The sequence below is a fragment of the Neofelis nebulosa genome, chromosome 8 (assembly GCF_028018385.1).
Source record: "Neofelis nebulosa isolate mNeoNeb1 chromosome 8, mNeoNeb1.pri, whole genome shotgun sequence".
Taxonomy (NCBI): domain Eukaryota; kingdom Metazoa; phylum Chordata; class Mammalia; order Carnivora; family Felidae; genus Neofelis; species Neofelis nebulosa.
Window position 1 is genome coordinate 130,264,118 of NC_080789.1, and position 24,080 is coordinate 130,288,197.

The following is a 24,080-nucleotide window of genomic DNA, read 5'->3' on the forward strand; positions in this document are numbered from 1 at the left end:
AAGACAGATACCATATGGTTTCACTCTTATGTGGATCCTGAGAAACTTAACAGAAACCCATGGGGGAGGGGGAAGGAAAAAAAAAAAAAAAGAGGTTAGAGTGGAAGAGAGCCAAAGCATAAGAGACTCTTAAAAACTGAGAACAAACTGAGGGTTGATTGGGGGGTGGCAGGGAGGGGAGAGTGGGTGATGGGTATTGAGGAGGGCACCTTTTGGGATGAGCACTGGGTGTTGTATGGAAACCAATTTGACGATAAATTTCATATATTGAAAAAAAAAAAAAAAGAATATCACACCGTGGCATGCTGGGTGCTGAGGGCTTTCTGTAAGTTGTGCGGCTGAACCTTCACAACACTTTGAGGCGAATACTACTTTCTGTCCAGGTTTTCCCTGTGAGGAAGGTGAGGCACAGGGAAGTTAGGAGATTCGCCCGAGGTCGCATATCTGCCAAATGGCAACATTGGCTGGGGGGCCCGAAGCTGGCAGCCTGACTCCAGATCGTGGGGCTCAACCGCTGGGCTGCCCTGAGCCCCAGAGGGCAGGCTCTCCCGAGAGTGGAGAATGCCCTGGCAGCCACAGAGAACTTCAAAGCTAAGTGCACTCATCGTAAAGTGCTCAGTGGCCGTCCTCAGAGAAGTCTGAGGGGATCCTACCGCCTGTGTTTTCATGTCTAACCAAACCCTATCTGGGGGGATTGCAACAACTCGCTGAACATTAAAACACACACACACACACACACACACACACACACACACACAAGTTGGATTGGTATATCAGCCATCCGTTTTTCTTCTAGAAATACGTCAGCATGTTCATTGCACAGAATAGTCCCTCTAAATGCAGGTGTCCACAGTGATGGAGGGCCTGGTAGGGATCAAATTCAGTCGTGTGAAAGGACCTCACTTGGTGACAGTTGCTGAGCCAGGACTTAAACTGGCTCAAGCCCAGACCGCTCGGACTACAGTATTTGGGGGTTTCGCTGAATGGAGGAAAAAGACACTAACCGCAGGTCCAGGAACTTGCAAATTCCTTCCTTTCTCTAAGCCCGTTTTCTCATTAAAGCGTGGAAATAATAATACCGGCCTCAGGTAGCTTACAGACTGAGAGAGTCTCTGAGGGTTTTTGTTGAATGAACGGGAAGGCCCTTGGAGAAAGTTCAGGAATAAAAAGTTGAGCATTGTCCACCAGGTGGCACCCTGGGGCAGTGAATGTCTGGAAGCGCCAGTCCCCCGAACTGATTTCCTCAGTTCAACCCGGCGGGAAAATTGGCCCCAGATCGTGCTTGTACAGACACCTGGGTAAAGGTGAGAAAGTTTCTCTCTCGCAGGTGTTCGATTCAGTCCAGATACAGATGCTTAGCTGGAGCGGAAGGCTGCGGTGCTTATGAATACCACGCTACTCGAAGACTCTGGGATCAATGGAAAATAGAACAGGAGACCAAATCCCCAGGTTCTCCAGGTGGGGGTAACAGTGCAGCCACTTTTGGGGCCAGGGCACCCACAGCGTCCCCCAGCCTATCGCCTGGGCGGCTCTCTGCCATCCAGAACCCCAGCTGTCTCTTCTCAGGATCCGGACTGGAGCCTGGCTTCCCTGAAGTTTCTATCAGAGACCAAGTAGGGTCACAAGACCGCCTGTCTCCCTCCCGTCCATCAGAAATAACATTTTCGTTTGCAGAAATTGGCACTTCGGGCTTATTTATTTGATCTTTTTTAAATGTTTATTTATTCTTGAGACAGAGACAGAGCGTGAACAGGGGAGGGGCAGAGAGAGAGGGAGACACAGAATCCGAGGCAGGTTCCAGGCTCTGAGCTGTCAGCACAGCGCCCGTCGCGAGGCTCGAACCCACGAACCGTGAGATCATGACCTGAGCCGAAGTCAGACGCTTAACCGACTGAGCCACCCAGGTGCCCCCACTTCGGGCTTATTTGAAATGTTCATACGTATCATCTTACGTGAGCCTCCTGGGTGAGATAGACCCAGAATCTTTAGCTTTCCAGAGAAAGAAACTGATGTCCGGGAGGTTAAGCGACTTACTCAAGGACCAAGGACCGGAAGTGGTGGAACAGACAGGGCGGCCAGTTTTGCACACTTGTAACTATGCAAACGCAGGGGGAAGGCCCCGCACAGAGTGTCACTGGGAGTTGCGATCTGGAGCCCCGCACGCCTGGGTTCCCGTCCTAGCTGCGCCCCGCAGTGAATGCAGTGAACGTGCACGCCTTCTGTGGCGTCCCCAGGCTGAATTCTCCTCTCTGGTTGAACAAGGACATTAAAGGCCCCAACCCACCCCCTTGTTGGGAAGCCGAAGCGAGACGAAGCGGGAGTGTAGTTGGTTAGCACTGGGCCAGGCACGTGATGAGCTAGCTCCCGCTGTGGTAGCACTGTTCACTTGAACCCAGACGCGGGTTGTTCATCTTGGCTGAGAGTTTCTGTGTGCCCCTCGACGCCGCCTCTGGCACTTTGGAGGCCTGGGGACTCCCTGTTTCTTAGGGAATGATCCCTGCAGAGTACCAGAAATCTCAATTGTTCAGATAAATAAACCTGGAGCCTGCCTTGGATTCTGTCCTCTCTCTCTCTCTCTCTCTCTCTCTCTCTCTCTCTCTGCCCCTCCCCCACTCGCATTCTGTCTCTGTCTCTCAAGAAATAAAAAATGTTAAAAAAAAATTTAAAGTCAAGTGGCTTTAAAATTTTTTTTAACGTTTATTTATTTTTGAGAGACAGAGACAGATAGAGCACGAGCAGGGGAGGGGCAGAGAGAGAGGGAGACACAGAATCTGAAACGGGCTCCAGGCTCTGAGCTGTCAGCACAGAGCCCCGACGCGGGGCTTGAACCCACAAACCGTGAGATCATGACCTGAGCCGAAGTCGGACGCCCAACTGACTTTGGCTTTGAATGGCTTTAAATAAGAGACTTATTATGGAAAAAAAGCCCACCACCTTCAACAATTTTAGCCATTCCTTCTGTTTTTTTGCCTATGTCTAAGTAAGTTGGCACGAGGCATTATTCCTTGATTTATCCATTTTGAGTTTATTGAATTCCAATTGGGACAGGTGAAGATTAAGGTGTCGTATACAACCACCCACACTTTCCCATTCCCCATTTTCCCAAAATGGCGGTAAGCACAGTTCTGGGTAAAAGCTACAGCCGTTAGCAATTACATTATTATGACTAATCCAGGTAGCATTCTATGGTTGTGATTCCCTTTTTTAGACAACCACTTGTCTTACCTAAAGGTAATAACTGCCTTGCTATTACTTGTTTAGTTTCTATGTACCCATCATATTTTTTCCCAAGAGCTCCTCCGGATTCCCGATGCATGCCCACATTAATTTCCAAGCGCTTCGGGTGATTCATCCATTCCTCTCTTGAGTTGGGTTTTTGCTGTTGCTTCCTGGGACCTCCCTGTCACCTTCCATCCTCTGACTCCAGTCTGGACCTGGCCTCATCCACAGCCCCCAGCACAGGACCCCCTTACCCATCCTGTCTGTTCGCCACTCAGCTCTGGAGTGGGTCCTCTGTTTCCTGGATCCCAAGTCTTCCTGTGTTTTCTTTTATGCCACTGTTTCACTGGAGAACATCCTCCAAGTAAATCCAGGGAAAGTGCATATAGGAAGTACAGTGTTTGGGTCCTTGCGTATCTGGGAAAGTCTCTCTTCTAATGTTATATCTGACTGATAGTTTGAGTGGATATGGAAATGAACACATCTCTCAGAATATCAAAGGTGTTGCTTCAGAGTTTGCTCTGGGGAAGTCTGCTGTGCTATACGTTGTATGTGGACCCTCTCCCTCTCCCACCATCACCAATGGTATCTTTTAGGATTGCCTCTTTATTCCTCTTCCTCCGAAATTTTAGGATGTTATGCCCTGAAATGGGTCCTTGTAAATCCACGATGCTGTGTATTCGATGGGCACTTTTAGCCTGGAGACTGGTATTCTTTAATTCTGGGAGATTTTTCTGTGTTATTTTTTTGATGGTGTCTCCTCTGTGCTCTCCTTGTGGAACTCTTGCTCATTAGATGCTGGGCAAAGCCTCCTGCTTTGATACCTTGCAGCTCTTATTTTCCATCTCTGTCTTTTTATTCTACTTTCTAGAAGATTTGATCAGTATTATCTTGAACCTCTATTGGCTTTTCAACTTTTGATACTATGTTTCTAATTTTTAAGACTTCATATTATCTGATCTTTATGTATATATATATTTTAATTATATTATCCTTTACTATTTTTGAACTCCTTTTGTTTCAACGTCAGTTATGCATATTCTGTGACGTTTCTGTTTCTTTTTAATTCTTCCCCCCACCCCCCCATGTATTTATTTTGGTCTCTGTCTTTCATATTGGAGACTTTCTTCAGTTGACTGTTGGTCGTGGTCCGTCCATCTGTAGGTAAGAGTGAGGCACCCAGGTGGAAGTGGTCCACTGGTGGATGTCCCTGTGGAGTGGTCCAGTGGCAGACTGGTTCTTTGAGTAGGAAGCCTGAATGGCAGCGTTTGGATGACCTTTCTCATGGCTCCTTATTCTCTCCAGGGGAGAATCTTCCCACTTCCTGTCTGAGTGCTCATCCTCTACTTCCTGTCTGGTCTCTACTTCCTGTCTGATCCTCTACTTCCTGTCTGGTCCTCCACTTCCTGCCTGGGTGGGTCCCCCACCTCCAGGATCGGGGAGAAAACACCTCCAGTTGGGGTACAGATTCCCTTCTAATCCTGGCACTTTGGGTGGACCTCATTCCAGCTTCCTGTGCATCTTCTCCAGAGAACAAACCTCTGATCTCTTTAATAGCAGAAAATTGAGGAAAGGTGTTTTGTTTTGTTCTGTTTGTCATTTTCCCTAAATTAGGAGCCCCACCTTCCTGCCTTCCACTCTTCACTGGGAGGCCGACGGCCTGACCCTGTGGGTTTCTCTCTCACTTCCTTTTGCTTTGCACTTTACGGTCCCCCTATTTTGTACAAAAATAGCAGGAAAATACAGTCAGAATCAATCCAAGTAGCAGAGGATTAAAATATGGTCATGAGAGAGCAGGGTTCTAATTGTGAACTTTAAGGGGAACAGGAGGAGGTACAGAGCAGGGGTCCCTGACACCCCACATAGCCACATGCTTCAACAGCCATTTCTCATGTGTTTTAAGTCGCCACGATTACAGGTGGATGATGGAAAGGAAATTTATGACCAGGGGATAGATAAAACTCACTTACAAATGTGTGCCTTTTTTTGTGGAAAACTCCCATGGGAAGTCTACCCTTGATGTTGTGTGGAAAATCACACAGGAAAGCAGAGCTCTCCTGCCAAGCTTTCTTTCCAGTCTTCTCTCTCTTTGGATGTGGCTTCCTCTGCCAAACCGAAGAGGCCCATCGACCAGCCCCACGGGAGACAGTGGACTTGTCATACCCAATGGGAGTGATGGGGTGGATGCAGATTCTGACCTCAGCTTTTGCCCCGCCTTCAGGCTGCAGGATAGAATCCTGCCTTCTCTCCACTGCTGAAGGGAAATTGCTGTCAAGAGGTCATCACCACAATAATTTTTGAAAGTCTTGCCGGCCACAAGTGCTAGGACACAAAACGTCAGCGTCTTCTTTTTTAATTTTTAAAAAAGGATTCCGATTGATAATACGGGATTGACTATCCACTCTTAAATATGATTGTCACACCAAAGTGCTTGTTCTCAACCCTTATCTTGTCCGCCAGTGATCGCTAAAGAAGCAACCCATCGTCTGTATCTAAAGGTGGGCTGCAGTGGGACTCTTTGGGCTGTAGGACACATTGGCACGAGCATTCTTCAGAGTGAATTTTTATGGTCACCTTCCATGACTGTCACTAAACGAGGCACATACACAATGCTCAGTAAATTGTTTTTCATCAGTTACTTTCCAATCCCAGGGAGCAAGGATTTGCATAGCTCCTGTGAAATGGTCAAGTCTGGTGCCTACGTGTACCCACTGAGAGCGGATCATGTCTAAAGAAACTTAAAATTCTTGCTCTATGTGGGCTGCCGGTCTTGCCCCGCCTTCTTCCCTGAGCTGTCCACATAGGTTTGGGAGCTTCACAAATTATTAAAATTTAAATAATCATCCTTAGGGTGCCTTTGCTATGTAGGGCTAAACACCATCACTCTTGTTGAAATTGAAGTAAGTGGTCTTTATCCAAGATCTTCAAAGAGCTTTGCTAATGAACAGATCGTATCATCTTGTCTGAAGATGAGAGAAACAAAGCCCGCAGTCAAGCCCCACAGGACAAAGGAAGCAACATAAGTATTAGTCTCAGACTTACAGAATCCCAGCCCCTCCTTGTCTTTTCACTTGATGATTGTAGGTTTAGTGTGTGTATTCCTATGACAGGGGGTGGAAGGAAAGAAGGACAGAGAGGGACTTTTCGTTTTCAATTCTAGTGACAAATTTCACTCTGGCTCACCATCTTGGTGGTTCTCGTGACCTCTAAGAGAGAGACTCCCCGGGGTCACGATACAGGCCAGAAGCAGAAGGAATCACTGTGCCACAGAGTCAGAGCACGGTGGCCCAGCATGAATGGCCCATACGCCAGTGGGTCATTAGCCAAACAGGAGGGAACTTGACTGATGAAAAACTGGCAAAGGGCTAAGGAAGACGGTTGTGTAAGACCACGTCAGTCCCTTCCTGCACCCCAGCCCCTGTTTGCCTGGGGCGTCATCATGCAGCCATTATGAGTTGTGCAATGAGCCGGGGTGCTTACACAGGCGCAGGGAGGCCGGATGTGGCATCGGGACCACTTGGGTGATAGACACACACATGGAGACACATTTGCATAATGTTCTCTCCTCGTTAGAAAAATACGTCTTACTAAAGATTCCCGTGAATGCCGAACAACGCTGAAGGACAGAGGCAACGTTGTGGGGGTCAGATTGTAAGCACCAGTGAGCCCCAATAAATCCTACAGACAGACAGGATATTTGTAGTGGGTCTTAGGGTTTCTAAATCACCCTCCATTTCCTCACCAAACTCAGTAAAATAATTGGAAAAGAAGTCATTAGCCCCCTTCTACGGAGGAAAACGAAACGGGAGGAGACCCAGTGATTTATTCAGTGTCCCGGAGCTGATGGGGGTGGGGGGTTGGAACTAGAACCTGGAACTTTCTAGTGAGAGTAGAAATGATCTTAAGGAGGGTGGCAAGAACCAAAATCCCCAGCCATTTTGTGGTGAGGAGAGAGGTGTGCAGATTGTTCTGGATGGACCTGGCATGGATCGTCCTCCCTGAAATCTTATCAGCCTCCCATATGGTTGTTAGCCACGTTTTCTGTTATATTGAGCGTATTAATCTCACGCGAAAGTTGGAATTTCTGTCATTGCCGACGACAGAGGAATGCTTTTCGTTAAGATCTGGGGTTGTGTAAAGACCGCCACCAAGTCCCTTGGAGCACGGGGTCGTGAAGAGGTCCTCCAGTTCTCGGCACTTTTGGAGAACCTCACACCTGCCGCCCGGGGTTCTCGTGGGGCTATTTACTTGGAACTCTTGGAGACCCACAGATGGAAATCTTTCTGAGAATATTGTTAACCGTGACGCTGCTGATACATGACCCCGGGCCTCTTCCTTGAGCTCCTGAGTCACCTGGGATAAAACAATGCGGAGTGGGAGGAAGCAGGCCATCCTCCCCAACCCTGCTCTGAGCACACACGCGCACACCTGCGGGCGGTCACGTTTTGTCTTTCCAGGGCATTCTTCAAAAGATCAGAGAAAGCCGAACACGTTATTCAGTAGTAGGTGAAGCAGGTGCCCTCCTCCTTTCCCCTGTCGTCCTCTTCTAGGGAAAACCCTGCACCCCAGGAGAGTGTGTGGTTTTCGCCTGCCCTCTCTGTGGTCTCATTCAGTTTATTTTCTCTGCCTGAGCAGAAAGATCCCACCTCTGGAGTGCCAAAGAAAGACCTTCCTCTGCCTTCTCTACCCTTCTTCCCCCTACAGGTACATTTTCATTTGGCGGATGAGTCACATCATGAACTAAAAGCTTGTGTTCACACTTAAAAGGGCTGTTCCTGATGGCTGGTTTTGAGTCGCACGCTAGACAAGCCTCTCCTCGAATGTTAACGATTAGCCCACCATCGACCATTAGCTGCAACACGGGTGTAAATGTTTGACAGGAGAGCACACAGAGCGTGCGGGGGCCAGCGCCCGTGAGCGTGCAGGAAGTCAGTCGGTGGGAATGGAAAGGAACGTAGCGCATGTGGAAGCGGTCCACTGTGGAAACCCTGGACAGTGTTTCTGTTAAATCATTTGTACATTGTTAAATGATTTACATTCTGATGGGATCTGGTAATCCCAGAACGGCAATTCCACACATTCCTCTGTATCCCGACCCTGACAGTCTATATCAATTACAGCGGCCGTAAAGCTCTCTCAGCTGGTTAAGCATAAAGAATTATCGTGCCCGATCCTTCCATATGGTCTCCTTGGTTCTCTTAGCCCACACTTGTAAGGTCGTTCGGTGGCAAATATTATTATCCGTCTTTGAAATCACTAAGCCTTTTGAAAGAGCCCAAATGAAATCCCTCCCTCGAAAGATACAGGCTTGCTTGAGCGCATTGTTTTGAATTCCAGGGTCCAGTTGTGAACCACAAAAGAAACTCATTAGAAAATCCATGAATCAGAGTTCGGTTTATAATTCAAGTGAAAAGTAACTCTAGTTTTGGCTAACTTCAGTGATAGATATGGTTCCAAGAATATGTTGGCTGACACCGAGTCCTTACTTTTTTTCAGTCAAAATGTAATTGACACATAATATTGTATTAGTTTCACGTGTACAACATAATGGCCCGATATTTGTGCATTACCATCCGTCCACATAGACATTTATTTCCTTGTGTTGAGAGGTTCCAAGATCTGCTTCTCTTAGCAACCTTCAAATATACAGTAACTATACCTCTTAGCAACCTTCAAATCTACAATGACTATAGTCACAATGCTGTACATTATATCCTCAGGACTTATTCTATAAACTGAAAGCTTTTACTTTTTGGCCCCTTTCACCCTCCCCCCCCCCCCCCGCCCCCACCGCCCGCAACAACCAGTCTGTTCTCTGTATCTATGAATTTGAATTTTCTTTCTTTCTTTTATATTCTGTGTATCAGCACTATCATTCAGTACTTGTCTTTCTCTGTCTGACTTACCTCACTTAGCATAATGCCCTCAAGATCTATCTATATTGTGACAAATGGCAAGATTTCATTCTTTTTTATGGCTGAGTAATATTCCATTGCGCATGCGCACACACACACACACACACACACATACCACACTTTTTTTTTCAAATTTTTATTTAAATTCTAGTTAGTAAATAAATAAAATAAATTTCTAGTTAGTTAACATATAGTGTAACACTGGTTTCAAGGGCAGAACTTAGTGATTCATCACTTACATACAATGCCCAGTGCTTATACAATGTTTTCTTTATCCATTCACCCATTGATGGACACAGGCCGTGTCCATGTTTACAACTGGCTGGTGCAAATAGCACGGCAGCGAACAAGGCGTGCAGACATCTTTTTGACTTGGTTTCATTTCCCTTGGACCAGTCGCCAGAAGTGGAATTTCTGGATCACATGATCTGCGATAGTTCTATTTTTAAATTTTTGAGGAACCTTCATTCTGTTTTCCACAGTGGCTGTGCCAGTTTATGCTTACCCCCCCCCCCCCCCCCAGTGCACGAGGGTTCCCTCTTCTCCACCTGCTCTCCAACACGTGCTATTTCTTGTCTTTTTAATGGTAGCCATTCTGACAAGCACCAACTGATACCTCCCGAGTCCCTGTTGACTCGGGGGCACTCACGCACTCAGGGAGGTCCCTTGCCGGACAGGAGGTTGGGGGATTGTTTCTGGTCTCTTCACGGCCACTAAGGCCTTGTGACTTGGGGAGAGTCCCTTGACATTTCTGGATTTCTGTTCTCAGTGAAAGCAGAGGACTGGGCTTGGAGACGACGGATGTTTATTACCTTGACCATAGTGATGGGGTCACAACATTTGCATACGTCCAACGTCATCAAATTGTGTGCATTAAATGTGCAATTTTTTCTGTGTATCAGTTACACCTCAAAAAGCTGCTTAGAAAATGGGTATGAACTATATGCATATTGAAAAATACATATATGAGATTTTTTTCAAAAACCAAGGACAGGTTTATACACTTTTAAGACCATATCCTTAGATCATGATTAAATATTTAGGGGAAGAAGTAATAGGAAAGAAGCGTTTTTAAACTTAGACTCTGTGGCAGTGCTGACCAGTAGAACTTTCTACAAGGAGAAAAGTGGTCCGTACCTGCTCTGACCCCATGGTAGCCAGCTGCTGCATCGAACTGTTGAGTGCATAAAAGCAATGAAGGCATTGCAATGAGAAACTGTATTTTTAATTTTTATTTAACTTTAATTTAAAGAGTCACAATCCCATTATGACTTTTTTCTTTTCCATAAAGCCTTACTCCTGGTCCCAAAGTCAAGTTCACCAAGAAATCACCATTGGTTATCGAGTAACCTTACGCCACTGATGAATCAGATTCACAGATTTGTAACATTTCCCTAATTTCTCATCAAGATTTAAAGCTTTGAGGTGACTGGGGAGATCCAGGACCACTGGGGTCTGCCTCTGGCTAAAAGCTGCGAATAGAATGTCGGGAATCATTTAGGGCCAAGTAATTCGGCACAGAGATATTCTCTGAGCGTTTGAGATTCTGGGAAACAGCTGAGAAAAAAGAGAGCAGGTCTTTTTTTAGGAGATGTCCTACAGAAATCCTGTTAAAGGACCAAACTTACCTTTCTTTTTGGTTTGTCCCTCTAGGAGCTGATCGATGTTGACAGTGAAGTGGTGTTTGAATTAGCCTCCTATATTTTACAGGTGAGTTGTCTTGTCCTCATCTGGCTGTCCCAGAGCCATATACAGTAGAGACGGGAGTAAGATTGAGCACACCCAGCAGGCTGCCGTATTCACTACCTATTTGTCATCTTAATTATTTATGACACTAATAGGAAGGAGCTACACCATGGCAGTCAATAGAGGCTTCTGGCATTCCAGAATTTTAAGACAGGGTCTCTCTGCAAAGGAAAATTGCGTGTATCACTTGAGCCTGGGGGAAACAAGGATCATTCAGTAACTCCCATTTTCTTCAGGGTTAGCGCCCTCCCCCACTCTGGAGAAAGCCCAGTAAATAGCAAGATTTAACTGCCAAGAGAATCATTGCACATCCTATGGAAAGACAAGGAAAGGACAGGCCTTTCACTTATGGGTGAAAGAGGTATTAATGAAAATCGGCAGCAATGACAGTTTTAGTAACGCTGGCAAGATGAATTAGCAGAACAGCATTCATTTATTTCCTCCACAAAGATTTCTTAAACAACTGTTATATTCAAGATTCCTTGAAGGTTCCATGGCCCCTCCTTAGGATGACCAGGAAGGAGCCCACAATACAAAACAAGTAACATAAGACACTAAGCAGTTCTACCCAGACACATGTTCAGATCCGGAATCCTTAATCCGGAAAAAGGTAGACCAGGGTCCAGAGGTAGAAACTTGCATTTTGTTGTTATGAATCACTTTCTTTGTGTATAACTCTCTAAAGTTTAATTTTGTGTCTCATATTCATGTGGCAAATGCATGGTCCTTTCCCCATTGTCTTCCTATAGCAGATAGGACAGCAGCAGTAGTAAGCTGAGCTTACTCAGTAGAGGAGTGGTCATGACTGTGGAATGTATTTAAAAGTCTGGAACACTGTACAGGAATGTTTCATTGACGTTGAATTTTTTCTTCTACAGGAGGCAAAGGGAGATTTTTCTAGGTGAGTTTACAAAAGGGTTTGTTTTCTTAATGTGCTCTGTTAATCTTTATTAAGAGAAACTATTCTTTCTATACTTTGTAGGAGGGCAGTGCTTTAATGTTAGATATTAATGAGGAGTGCCTGGATGGCTCAGTCGGTTGAGTGTCCGACTTCGGCTCAGGTCGTGATTTTGCGGTTCGTGAGTTCGAGCCCGGTGTCGGGCTCTGTGCTGACAGCTGGGGGCCTGGAGCCTACTTCGGATTCTGTGTCTCCCTCTCTCTCTGCCCCTCCCCTGCTCACGCTCTGTCTCTCTCTCAAAAGTAAATAAATGTTAAACAAAATTATTTAAAAAATTAAAAAAAAAAATATATATATATATATATATATTAATGATGAGAGCCACCTCTCAACTTGTCAATTGAAACAGACATATTGGGCAGAGGAAACATAGTGACAGCAAGGAGGATATTCTGTACTAAATGAAAAGCCTAGAGATCACTAAAGCAGAGATCAGCACCCACTGTCACACATGGCCACTAGTGAGGTCTGTCAGCTGGAACCTAGAGCCTGAAGTCACCACTCTGGTGTGAACAGGGCTTTAGATTATCCCGCAATGTGGACATTTTTTCTCTCTCTCCGTTTTAGTCTCCTGCTCCTCCAAAGGACGAGATGCTATCCCATAGGGAGATTTCCTTCATGAAAGTATCTCGGTTCCCCACTTCTACTTTTCTTCCCTCTCTAGATATTCCATTGGAGAGAATGTAAACACTTAACCACCGGGGACATTGTGCACTGGTTATTAACTTGTGGAACTGCCAGCTTCTCAGTGCCGTTCACTTCCTGAAGCTTTGCCCATTGACCAGCGTGGTTGAATCGCCTCTCATTTTCTCATGATCGTTAGTGGAGCCCTCAGAGTAGGGAGGTGTGGACATCCACCAACGGGACTGTCTGCTCAAAGACAGACATTATTCCAGGCAGTCTGCTTTCTTGAACTCCCCGAGAGACGTCTGGGATAGCCCATATTTTAGAATCAAGGTCTAAATGTACAAGAAAACAGAGTGTCTGGGCATAGCATTCTGACTCATCAATAGGAAATAAGCAAAATTGGTATTAAAATTAAGAAACACTGGGGCGCCTGGGTGGCTCAGTCAGTTGAGCATCCGACTTTGGCTCAGGTCATGATTTCACAGTTTGTGAGTTTGAGCTCCACGTCGGGCTCTATGCTGACAGCTCAGAGCCTGGAGCCTGCTTTGGATTCTGTATCTCCCCCTCTGTTTGCCCCTCCCCTGCTTGCACTCTGTCTCTCTCTCTCTTTCAAAAATAAATAAACATTAAATTTTTTTTTGTTTTTAAATCTTTATTGGAAGATTTTAACATCTGGGTTGTCTGAGTGGCTCAGTTGGTTGAGTATCCATCCACCTTCGGCTCAGGTCATGATCTCACGGTCCGTGAGTTCAAGCCCCACGCTGGGCTCTGTGCTGACAGCTCAGAGCCTGGAGCCTGCTTCACATTCTGTGTCTCCCTCTCTATGCCCCTCCCCTGCTCCCCCCTGCCTCTCTCTCTCAAATATAGATAAACATTTAAAAAATTTTTTTAAAGAAACACAAATCCTGACTCTACTCCATGATGGGACTTGTATGTTTTCTCATGCTTTGGCGGATTTGATCTAAACTACTTCAGTTGGTGGCTTACCTGTACTTGTCTAGATTTGTCAAGTTCGTGCGGCCTGGTTTGTGAAGCCTTCGCTGTTTTCTCTTTGGTCTCCATGTGCATATCTAAAGCTTTCTAACAAAGCCTGAGGTGTATGTTCTCATTCCGATATCTCAGCAAAAGCAAAAAACCTAGTTTATGATTTAAAACAAGGGTCAGTTTGGGGTGCCTGGGTGGCTCAGTCAGTTAAGCGTCTGACTTCAGCTCAGGTCACGATCTCGCGGTCCGTGGGTTCAAGCCCCGCGTCGGGCTCTGTGCTGGCAGCTCAGAGCCTGGAGCCTGCTTCCGATTCTGTGTCTCCCTCTCTCTCTGCCCCTCCCCTGTTCGTGCTTTGTCTCTCTCTGTCTCTCAAAAATAAGTAAATGTTGGGGCGCCTGGGTGGCGCAGTCGGTTAAGCGTCCGACTTCAGCCAGGTCACGATCTCGCGGTCCGTGAGTTCGAGCCCCGCGTCAGGCTCTGGGCTGATGGCTCGGAGCCTGGAGCCTGTTTCCGATTCTGTGTCTCCCTCTCTTTCTGCCCCTCCCCCGTTCATGCTCTGTCTCTCTCTGTCCCAAAAAAAAAAAAAAAAAAAAAAAAAAAAATAAGTAAATGTTAAAAAAAAAGCGGGGGGGGCGGTAAGCCAACATTTCTGTAAAGGGCCAGATGGTAACTAATCTTGGGTTTTGCAGGCCATAGAGTCTCTGCTATAATTACTCAGCTCTCCCTTTGTAAGTGCAATAGAAGCCGTAGACAGCAGGTAAATAAAGGAGTATAGCAGTGTTCCAATAAAACTTTATTTATAGACTTGGAAATTTGAATTTTGTATACATTTTCTTGTATCCTGAAATACTGTTCTTTTGAATTGTTTGTTTTCTAACCATTTAAAGAATATAAAAGCCATGGGCCATACAGAAACCAGCAGAGGGCTGGTGGGTTGCAGTGTGCTTACCCCTGATTCTAAAATTAGTCCCTTCAGCCCAGTTTGAATATTTGCATAAGGAGACTTCCAGGCCCCTTGTGTTTAGGCTTCCCAAGTTCTTGCTATAAAGCAGAGGTAGTCATTTTTTTTTTTTTTAACTAAGGCTTTTTTACAGCCTTAGCAGGAGACCTTAAACATTATAGGTGGCCAGTAACCATTCAGTGAATTTGTTGAATGAAACATTTTGAGGATATAGAAACTATGTTTGGTGGGTTTTTTTGTTGTTGTTGTTGTTTTTGGGTTTTTTGGGGTTTTTTGTTTTTTTTTTTGCAGTTGTTACTTTTTTATGCCCTTCATTTGGTATTGGAATTTGGGGGTTTTGATAAATGCAGCTTTATATCTTACAAATACTTCTGATCCCTTGAAAAATAGTTTAACAACCCCAGGTGCAATCGATTCTCCAAAGATACTCTTCCCCCCTTTTCTTTGACCAGCCCCGAACTCTGCTGTAGATATTATTTATTTTTGAGAGTACCCTGACAGGATGGAACGTGAACTGTGAAGTCGTCTGACCCCACAGATCCTGGGAACGTTTGGCCTCAGGGATTGCCAGGGAGGAGGAAGTTGTAGGCCTGGCCTCCCAGTAATTCATGGTCCCTTAATGAGCCTGTGGAATGCTACCTCGTGGGGCTCAGAGAAACAAAGGATCCTGGTTTAGCTTCATTTGTCAAAGTGCTGCCTCTTGGTTTGTTTGTCCCCAGCTGTCTGGGGAGAGAAACAGCCTTCACGGGAGGGAGAGGTCAGACACCTTATCCGAAAGGTCACTCTATGTGCCAGGGTAGACCTCCCGTTGCGGAAGGTGGAGGTGATCTGTTCCGTGCGGTGCCCTAATCAACACCTGTCATCTGCAGCAGGCCCACGGTCTGTGTGCAAGAGTGACCTGGCGTTTTGGAATAAGAGAAGGTCATTCTAAATTCCTTGTTGGTGCCTTTTCCCATCTATACCCAGGGAAATCCCCAAAGCATTAACGTTGAGCACATTTAGTTCGGTGGCTGAACATTAGGCGTTTTAGGTGTCCTAGTCTGAGAAGTTTAGTATTGTAGAGTTACGTTCGGCCTATTAATAATAATTCATGCAGGACCGTGCATTAAGTTCTGTGCATTATATTTAACTGAAAGGCTTTGACTTGTATACATACCCGTCAATAGAATCTGTTTTCCTGAACAGCATCAATAAAATGAGAGGTCTGCTTCGATCGCACAGAACGCTGCGGCATGGTCCAGGGCTTAAGTCTAGGATATTCTAGAATCTAGAGGATTAAAGAACCTTTTTAACTAACGGTCGCCAACAAAAGACAAAGTAACCTTTTCATAGCCAGAGGGTACCGAATCGAACTTCCTGAAAGGCTGTTTTGCTCCAGATGTGACTATTCTGTAGATTTACATGTCAGGGAACATACACAACTACATTTGAGTGGAATGAATATTACACATCTAAAAATTATGGGAGCAGTTTCCTTGAAGTATAAGGACAAGGGAGAAGTCAAAAGTACTAAGGTACTTTACCAGAAGGAGAACTGTATACGGACAACATGGAATCATAATTCTTCTTCCTCCTGTCTCTCCCAGGCTCTTCTGTTTCTGCTTTTGGACTCAGTCTTGCCCAGCAGACCCCTGAAGGCTTATTCTTCCCAAGCTCCCTTTTCTTTCCTGTGAATGGAAATGTTCACTTTATCTTCTTGGACTTTACCATGAGATGTCGGGTTGAGCGTTGCTGAGAAGAAATGGCTGGGGTACATAGAGATCGATAAGAAGTATTGTCCGGGGCAGGAAGAAATCTATGTCATAGTCTAACATATTGTGGACAGATTTGTGAGCCCTCATTAAAGGTTTGGGAAATAGCCTTATCGAAAAATAATATTTTCTCACTTGTATTATTTTCCTTAGCACAGCGCAATAATCGTTCTTCACTTCATGGTGTCTGTGTGTGTACAAAAATGGATGTCCTTCCACAATCAGGAAATGTAGAGTTGGCATTTCTGCTTAAAAACAATTGAATAGTCTAAGACCTGCTATCCTTGCCAGCTCTAGAGGCAAATATTAGGTTGAAAAGGATCAACACAGTTTAAAAACAAAAAGTTCTCATTTGATCGTCCCTCGTGGACACTCATCAGCTAACACACATTTTCCGTGATTTATCCATACTTTATGCATCAGAAACACTGCAGTGGCTTGAGTGCTGAACACTGACATTTCCTATTTTAAAAATTTAAAGGGAAAAGCCTTGGGTTATTATAGAAAAAAATAATATTCTCTTCCTCGAAAAGGTCAGTGCAGGAACACCGCGTTTAATCAACTGAACAGGATATCCAAATTGTATGGTTACATTGTAATTCAATTTTTTTTAATGTGTTATTTAGTTTTGAGAGAGAGACAGAGACAGAGACAGAGTACACGTGGGGGAGGGGCAGAGAGAGAGGGAGACACAGAATCCGAAGCAGGCTCTGGGCTCGGAGCTGTCGGCACAGAGCCCGACGCGGGACTCGAACGCACAAGCTGTTGAGATCATGACTTGAGTCAAAGTTGGACGCTTCGCCGACTGAGCCTCCCAGGCGCCCCAGTTACATATTAATGTCACAGAAGACTTATTGCTACATTGCACACAAGAACTTGATTTTTCGTGTTTTTCGCTAAGGGGACCTTAACTGAAAACCCTCATAGCCAGTCTCTCTTCCTGATGTTGAGAATCACTTCACACTTTACTTTCTGTCAACCCTTTTGATACTCTCAAGAAGGGTGCCACCAAAAGAGGGGAAAAAAATCATTTTAAACTTTTTGCCAAATCAGTGAACTGATTTAAAAAAAAAAAATGTTTTATGCCAAACAGCACACATAAATGCCTGAGTCACACTACCTTTGGTATAAAGAACCATCCAAACATTAACAGGGACCAGTAAAAAACATCTGTTCTATAGAATTTTTTCGTTAACAGGATTTAATTGAAACCATATCAGTAAAGCTCTGTTACTCTGGGCCGTCCCTTGGGCCCTGGAAATATCTTTGTTATAGAGGACCGGATGCACTGACGCTAATCATTAAAACAGGATTCTACCAGCAAAACATTTCTCAGGACCAGTAAGCAAACAGCACCTGAAAAAGACTGATGTTAAGAGCATTTCATGTAAAGGTCCATGGGCCACGTGGTGCTTACCTGTTCAGAGACTGTCATGTGCCTGAGAGGCAGGGGAAGGAAAACCTACATCTGCAGGCTCTGTCTGTTCCAAAATAAACACAGCGGCCACGGAAAAAGAAGTGACGCTGTGATTGAGTACTTAGGGTTCAGTTTATATGACATCTGCACAAACTTAAACACAGGTCCAAGTGAGAGACTATTAGCCCAGCAGAGTTCAGTGGTATGTAAGAAATTTTGCTGTGTCCTCATTTATCAACCTGCAGGTTTCCAATTCTATCTCTTAAAATAATAATAATTATTATTATTTAATGCTTTTTGAAATGGAGTGAGGGAGGGAGGGGCAGAGAGTGAGGGGGAGAGAGAGAATCTCAAGCAGGCTCCGTACTGCCCAGTGCAGAGCCCGATGTGGGGCTCGAACTCATGAAACTGTGAGATCATGACCTGAGCCGAAACCAAGAGTCAGACACTTAGCCGACTGAGCCACCCAGGGTGCCCCATTTCCTACAACTTTTTAATGGTGTCTTGAAAGAAACTAGTTGGCGGTGATCGTATAGTAAGCAAAATAGATTTGCTGAGAGTTTTAGGTAGACTAAGAAATACTCAGACAGTGGGGTTTGGAATAGTGAACATTTAGAATAGAACTGATATCTTTACCAGTTGAATTGTATCTTTAATACCCCAAATTGCGAATGTCCCTGTTGGAAACTTAGTAGAAAAGTCCTCTGTTAAGCTTAAAACACATCTGTCAGCCCAAAGGAGAGTTTTTGTGGGAATAATTTAAATGTATGTAATTCTCGTATGTTATTTCACACACAAAAAGAGAGGGAGAGAGAGAGAGAGAGAGAGAGAGAAGGGGTATGTGATGGTTTTCCCATGATTTAAGAAAGGACTTTGAGCGAGAAGCAGCTGGAATATTTCACGCCCGCAAGACCTTTTGAAAAGGAACAAAATCTGTGAAAATTTGAAACAAAATGTTCAAGTGGAAAAGTTATAAATTGTTACATAAATCGTTGTTTTATGCACAAAATTCCATTTTCCTGAGCTTTTCAAGTGTGTAAATCACATTTTCTGAGCATAGGAAAATATTCAGACGGGGGATTTTGTAGGACTATATCCTTCAAGTCCTATGGGAATCGTTTAGCTATAAAGTAAGGAGGAGATTTTGTATTATGACAGCTGCCTCTCTTGTGAAGCATTCATTTAATAGCAATATGGTATTTCGAGTTGACCTTGTGAATAGCGGAAAGGCTCGTGGCTATAACACTATGTCAGTTTTTCAAAATTAAGATTCCCAGTCTAAGGGAGATGTAGAAAGTTAATCAGTTGCTGCTGCTTGTTTCATTTGCGTGTAATTGCTGCCTCGATTGTAGACTTCTAAAATGTTTAAAAACTTGTTTCGAATTTTGCAAGTTCCCAACTATGTTAGAAACTCACAAAACGTTTTGCATCACCCTAGGAAGCCAAACTCACTCGTCAAGGAAGAAGTCTGTACTCAGATAAATTGGTAGTTAGCATCAGAAAATAAAGGCACACAATTCATAAATGTTGGCAATTTTCCCCCTCCATGGAGGGTAGCCAGTTTATCCATGATCCAAACCCAGAATCCAGAATCCCATGCTGGAGAAGTCTTAGCGGGTCTTCAGGTTGCCAGTGTCTGCGAATGTTCACACAACGATAGGAGAAGTGTTACAGGCAACATCCCAGCTACGAGCTTTTCCAGCCCTCCCTACGCACTTTTAAAAAAAGCATGTGATTGGGAGAAAATAGGCAAGCACCTCATTTTCTTTGTTGTAACCAGAACTTGAACTTGGTTCAAACAAACAAACAAACAAACAAACAAAAAGGGAGGAAGGAGGGGCGCCTGGGTGGCGCAGTCGGTTAAGCGTCCGACTTCAGCTCAGGTCACGATCTTGCGGTCCGTGAGTTCGAGCCCCGCGTCAGGCTCTGGGCTGATGGCTCGGAGCCTGGAGCCTGTTTCCGATTCTGTGTCTCCCTCTCTCTCTGACCCTCCCCCGTTCATGCTCTGTCTCTCTCTGTCTCAAAAATAAATAAAAAAACGTTGGAAAAAAAAAAAAAAGGGAGGAAGGAAAAGGAAAGAAATTGTTTCCTGCGTGGTTTTTAAAGATCAGCAAAGAAGAAAAAAATATACAACTTGCCTTATTAATCTTAGAGTTTTCTAGATTCATTGTACCATTGAATAAAGTCGTACAGATCCACAGTGTAGGTCTGAAGCTTTAGGGTGTCGGTGATGTTTCTGAATTCTGAAATTTGTAGATTTTAGACGGGGGCAATTCAGGGTGTTCCTGAACACCGTGATAGTGTCTGGGGCACTATCCTGGAACCTAACCTCTTACTGTGCCTGCACCAGAACATGGATATTTGCACCAAGTGGGGCAGAGAAAGGTCCAATGTTGCCTCCTATAAAAAGGTTAGGATTGCCACCAAGGGTGTTACAGAAATGTCTGTTTCTTAGAGCTTTTTGGATTTGGGAATTACGGATAATGAGGACCTGTAGGGCTCTTTTACTTAGGAAATCCCTCTCCCTGGGGAACTTGACCTTCACGATAGCCTTATAAAACACGGAGGCATTAGTGTTAGTGAAAAGGCATCACGTTGCCTCGCCTGAATTGCAGGACAATCCTCCTTGTTACGCTGGTTTGACTTTCTGGGCTTAGCGCTCTTTTGTGTTTTAGTGCCGTGTGCATCGAAACCACTGGGTTCAGGAAGAATTCTGCCGCACTAAGCATTTTCTCTGTGTCCCAGATTTGTCCTGCAAATTATGGACATCTCATTGAACCTAAGGAGAATCTTCTGAAAAAGTATTTCCTCGTTTTTTTAAAGGGAAACAAACCCATGTGGATTTTGCTAATCCTCTGATCAAATTTGATTTTTGCTTCCTTCGCTTTATGGTATCTTGGTTAAATCTGTTGTTGCTGTTATTTGCAGCAAATTCCTTGTTTGATATATTGCTAGAAATCTTAGAATGCATTCTTAGTAGATCATTTGAATGTCCCAGATATAAGCAGTGTAGGTGGTAGGAAAGAGACACATCATCTCAAAAATCCCCCTAAATCAAAGACCAGAGCAACACTGAGAGTCCACTTCCCAAAAGTTTGGAATAAAATCTGGTGAATGTTAAAAATGAGAAGACTTCGGGTTGATTCGCAGTGTAGCAAATGACTCTCCAAGGGGCCTTTTTTCTTTTTCTAAAAATGGAACATGAACCATTTTAGGCTGTCTTATACATCGGCATTTATCAAGTGCACTGAACTCTGGGGGGAAAATGTCTGAGTCGATGACCCTGAAAGAGGAAACTGGGGACTTCTAGGACGTTCATTAGGTCATAGCTTCCCACGCCTCTGGAGATGCAGCGACCGGGTCTGCCATCAGGGCAGCCGTCCGATACGTGGCCACAGAGTGGGGCCAGATCATTTCGCTGGGCTGACCACCTCTAAGTTAGCACAGATGTTTACAGACAGCAGAAAGGCAAATAAAACATTTCTACATAGCTGTCCTGTGGGAAGGATTAAGAGCCATGGATCCCTTCCAGAATGTAATGGATTTGGATGGGCTTCACGCCTTCTTGATTTCTTGTTGTATTTGTCCGTGTGACCTTGCCCTGGGGGAGAGCTGGAGAAGCCACGGCAGGCTCCCGCCAGGAAATCAAGCCTGCGATGGTCATCGGGGAAACTTGTTTGCCAACAAACTAGTGTTTGGTGCGTAAGACGATCCCTTCCTCCTTTACCTTCCTCCTTCCCCAAATATACTCTAAATGTGATGAGTGTGAGAAAACCCAAACTCCAGCTTCAGCTGAATTTGCTCCCCCCGAGGCTTCGGCCAGCACGAGTTCATCCCACAAGAGTGAGTAGCTTTTGATAGGTAAGGTGCCGCTGATGATCAGTGAATTGAAGCCCTGTTCTCAGGGTGCCTGTGGTGAAACAGGGGAGGTGAGATCCAGAAATTCATCCCCGCGGGCTCTCAGGTGTTCGGTGAACTGAGTATTTGCTTGAACGATGCCTTAATAGGATGCGAGTAAAAATTCCAAACCCTGCTTGGGAACTGAATTTTCCCAAACACAGGGGGCTCACCCATTTGAAAACCCCCAGTGGCTGGCCGTTGCCTACTGGGTACGTGTGAACTCCATGAAAATGATACTCCTATTTTTTTACTCCACCCAGGCCCTGCCCCAAAGCTGCTGCTTCCACCAGAGCTCACAGGGGCTCTCTTTCCTCTGAGCTATCGCATGCGTTGTTTGAATCAACGTGATCGACTACTGCCCTTAATCAGTAATCTTTCTGTTCCCGCTCATGCCGCCCTGCTAACTCGCGAGCGCCTCTTGGATAAAGACTGTGCCTTATCTTTTTTGGAGCCCCCTACACTGTTTTCCCGTCTAGCAGGGGCTCCCCAAATACCTTCAAGTTTTTAACGATTAATTGATAAATCCTTGCCTTACCATGTAGGTGACAGCAGCTGTAGTGCTTGGTTTTGTTGAATCATATGGTAACACGTTGAGCTGTTCTTCTGGTCGGCTGTTCAGAAACACCACTGACACCATTTCTCAGACCACTTGGAAAGCACCCTGAGAGCAGCTTGTCCCCACCCAGTCCCCCCCCCCCCCCGCCCCGTGTGTTTCTCTGTCACCACATAAATGAACCGAACTGAAAGTCCTGGAATGGTTTGCCCACTGGCACTTGGTATGCAAAGGGTAGCCGCTGTGATCCGTTGCCCGGGGCAGCATTTCCGGGAGGGTGGGTTCTCCCAAAGGGCACATCCTCCAGTCTGCGGCATGGATGTCGGGGTGTCTACTGTCCAGCTGCCTCAGGAGCTCCCCATCTGTGACTGTGCTGCCCTTCTGTCCTTCCTTCACATGTACTTCCTGAGCTCCTGTCTCCTTGCTGTCTTGGTGTTATCGCTCAGCCTCCCAGGGGCCAGCATCTGCCTTGCTCTGTGCGAGGAGCACAGAAGCTGCTACTGTGGCCTTGGTTAGAACTGTGGACCAAGGCAGGCTCCACGGGGTGAGCCCTTGCCAGCGGGGCAGGGGCCGTGAGCCTCTGTAAAGGCCAAAGCCATCCCAAGGAGGAGGCCAGTAATTGCCTCTGGAGGTGAAGAGTGCGTGCGGACCCCAGTGCACTGGCCCAGTGGGGATGCAGGTCTGTTGAGGGTGCAGAGAGGAGTCAAGCCTCTGAAGAAGCCTGGTTACAACTAGGGGAGTTTTAAGTGTCCTTCTAACCTGACAGCATGGGAGCATGGGGGGACAGAATTTCTGGTGCCGGGACCTGCGTCTAGGATCAGATAATCCACTTCCCACTCTTGGAGTCATTTCCAGGTCTTGTTAAAAGCAAGAGTCATTTCTTTCTTTTCTTTCTTTCTTTCTTTCTTTCTTTCTTTCTTTCTTTCTTTCTTTCTTTCTTTTATCTTTATTTATTTTGGAGAGAGGGAGAGAGAAACGAGCAGGGGAGGGGCACAGAGAGAGGGAGACAGAGGATCTGCGCCGACTCCGCACTGACAGCAGCGAGCCGATGCTGGGGCTCGAACTCAAGAACTGTGCAATCGTGACCCGAGCCAAAGCCTGATGCTTAACCAACTGAGCCACCCAGGTGGCCCAAAAGCAGAAGGTTTTTTTTTTTTCTCATATTTTGGACAACAGTCTCCAGTGTGCAGACGATCCGAGCAGAGAAAACCAGCATTGTGTGTTCTTGAGGGAAACAGCTCTCAAGGAGAAGCAGTCAGGTTGCCCGTTGGGGCCCCCAGAGCCCGTGATGGGACCCCAGGAGCTTCTCCCACGGACACTGGCGACCCTTCTCTTCCCAGATTCGTGCTGCTCAGGGGCCATGGGCGTGTGCCCCGCTCCACGTACGGGCCATCTGTGAGCACGATGCCCTGTCCTGTTCTGTGCCCCAGAGGAGAGGCCTGCTGGGCTCTGCACCTCGTGTGTTCTCTTTCCTCTATATTAAATCAATCAATTAAAAGGGAGCACCCCTTCCAACCCCCCTCCCCCGTCCAGTTTTCATTAAAAGGGAACAGATGTGGGGTCTCGGCTGAGGCCGCCGGGGCGGGGCGGGGTGGATCACACAGTGCGGTGGTTTTCTCGGAGGGTGAACCATTCCTTGGCATTGCCTGTGTACCCTCCTTGTCTTCCAGCAATGAGGTGGTGAGGAGTGACTTAAAGAAGCTGCCGGCGCTCCCCACTCAAGCCCTGAAGGAGCACCCCTCCCTGGCCTACTGGTAAGCTGCACCCCCTTGGCGCACCCATCAGGAGCGAGCCCTCCCGGGGCACTAGGGGCCGGGGCACCAGGACCCCAGCCGGCCCCACTCCAACTTGTAGAAGCGGCTTCGGTCTTGGCCAGACCATTTTCAGCATGTATTTAAGTGGCATGGTTTGCCATTTTCTATTTTCTTTCTCTTAAGAAAAAAAAAAAACCGTCTAAAATTTCACTTTGGATGCTTTGCCTCCTTGGAGACCCTTTTATGTGCTGCTCGAGTTTCATTCTGGAATCCCTGTCATTTGATGACAGGATGT

The 24,080-nt window shown here is 45.8% G+C and overlaps 1 protein-coding gene across 12 annotated transcripts in view; it reads left to right on the forward strand.

The window, feature by feature from the left end:
* The window catches only part of FRMD4A (FERM domain containing 4A), a 614,411-nt gene that overhangs the window by 493,086 nt on the left and 97,245 nt on the right, over window positions 1-24,080 (forward strand). For all 12 annotated transcript variants that reach the window (XM_058682170.1, XM_058682174.1, XM_058682172.1 and 9 more), the window contains 3 exons: window positions 10,788-10,844; window positions 11,759-11,781; window positions 23,702-23,785. In XM_058682170.1, coding sequence (XP_058538153.1) covers window positions 10,788-10,844; window positions 11,759-11,781; window positions 23,702-23,785 — 164 coding nt within the window. The remainder of the gene's footprint in view (window positions 1-10,787; window positions 10,845-11,758; window positions 11,782-23,701; window positions 23,786-24,080) is intronic.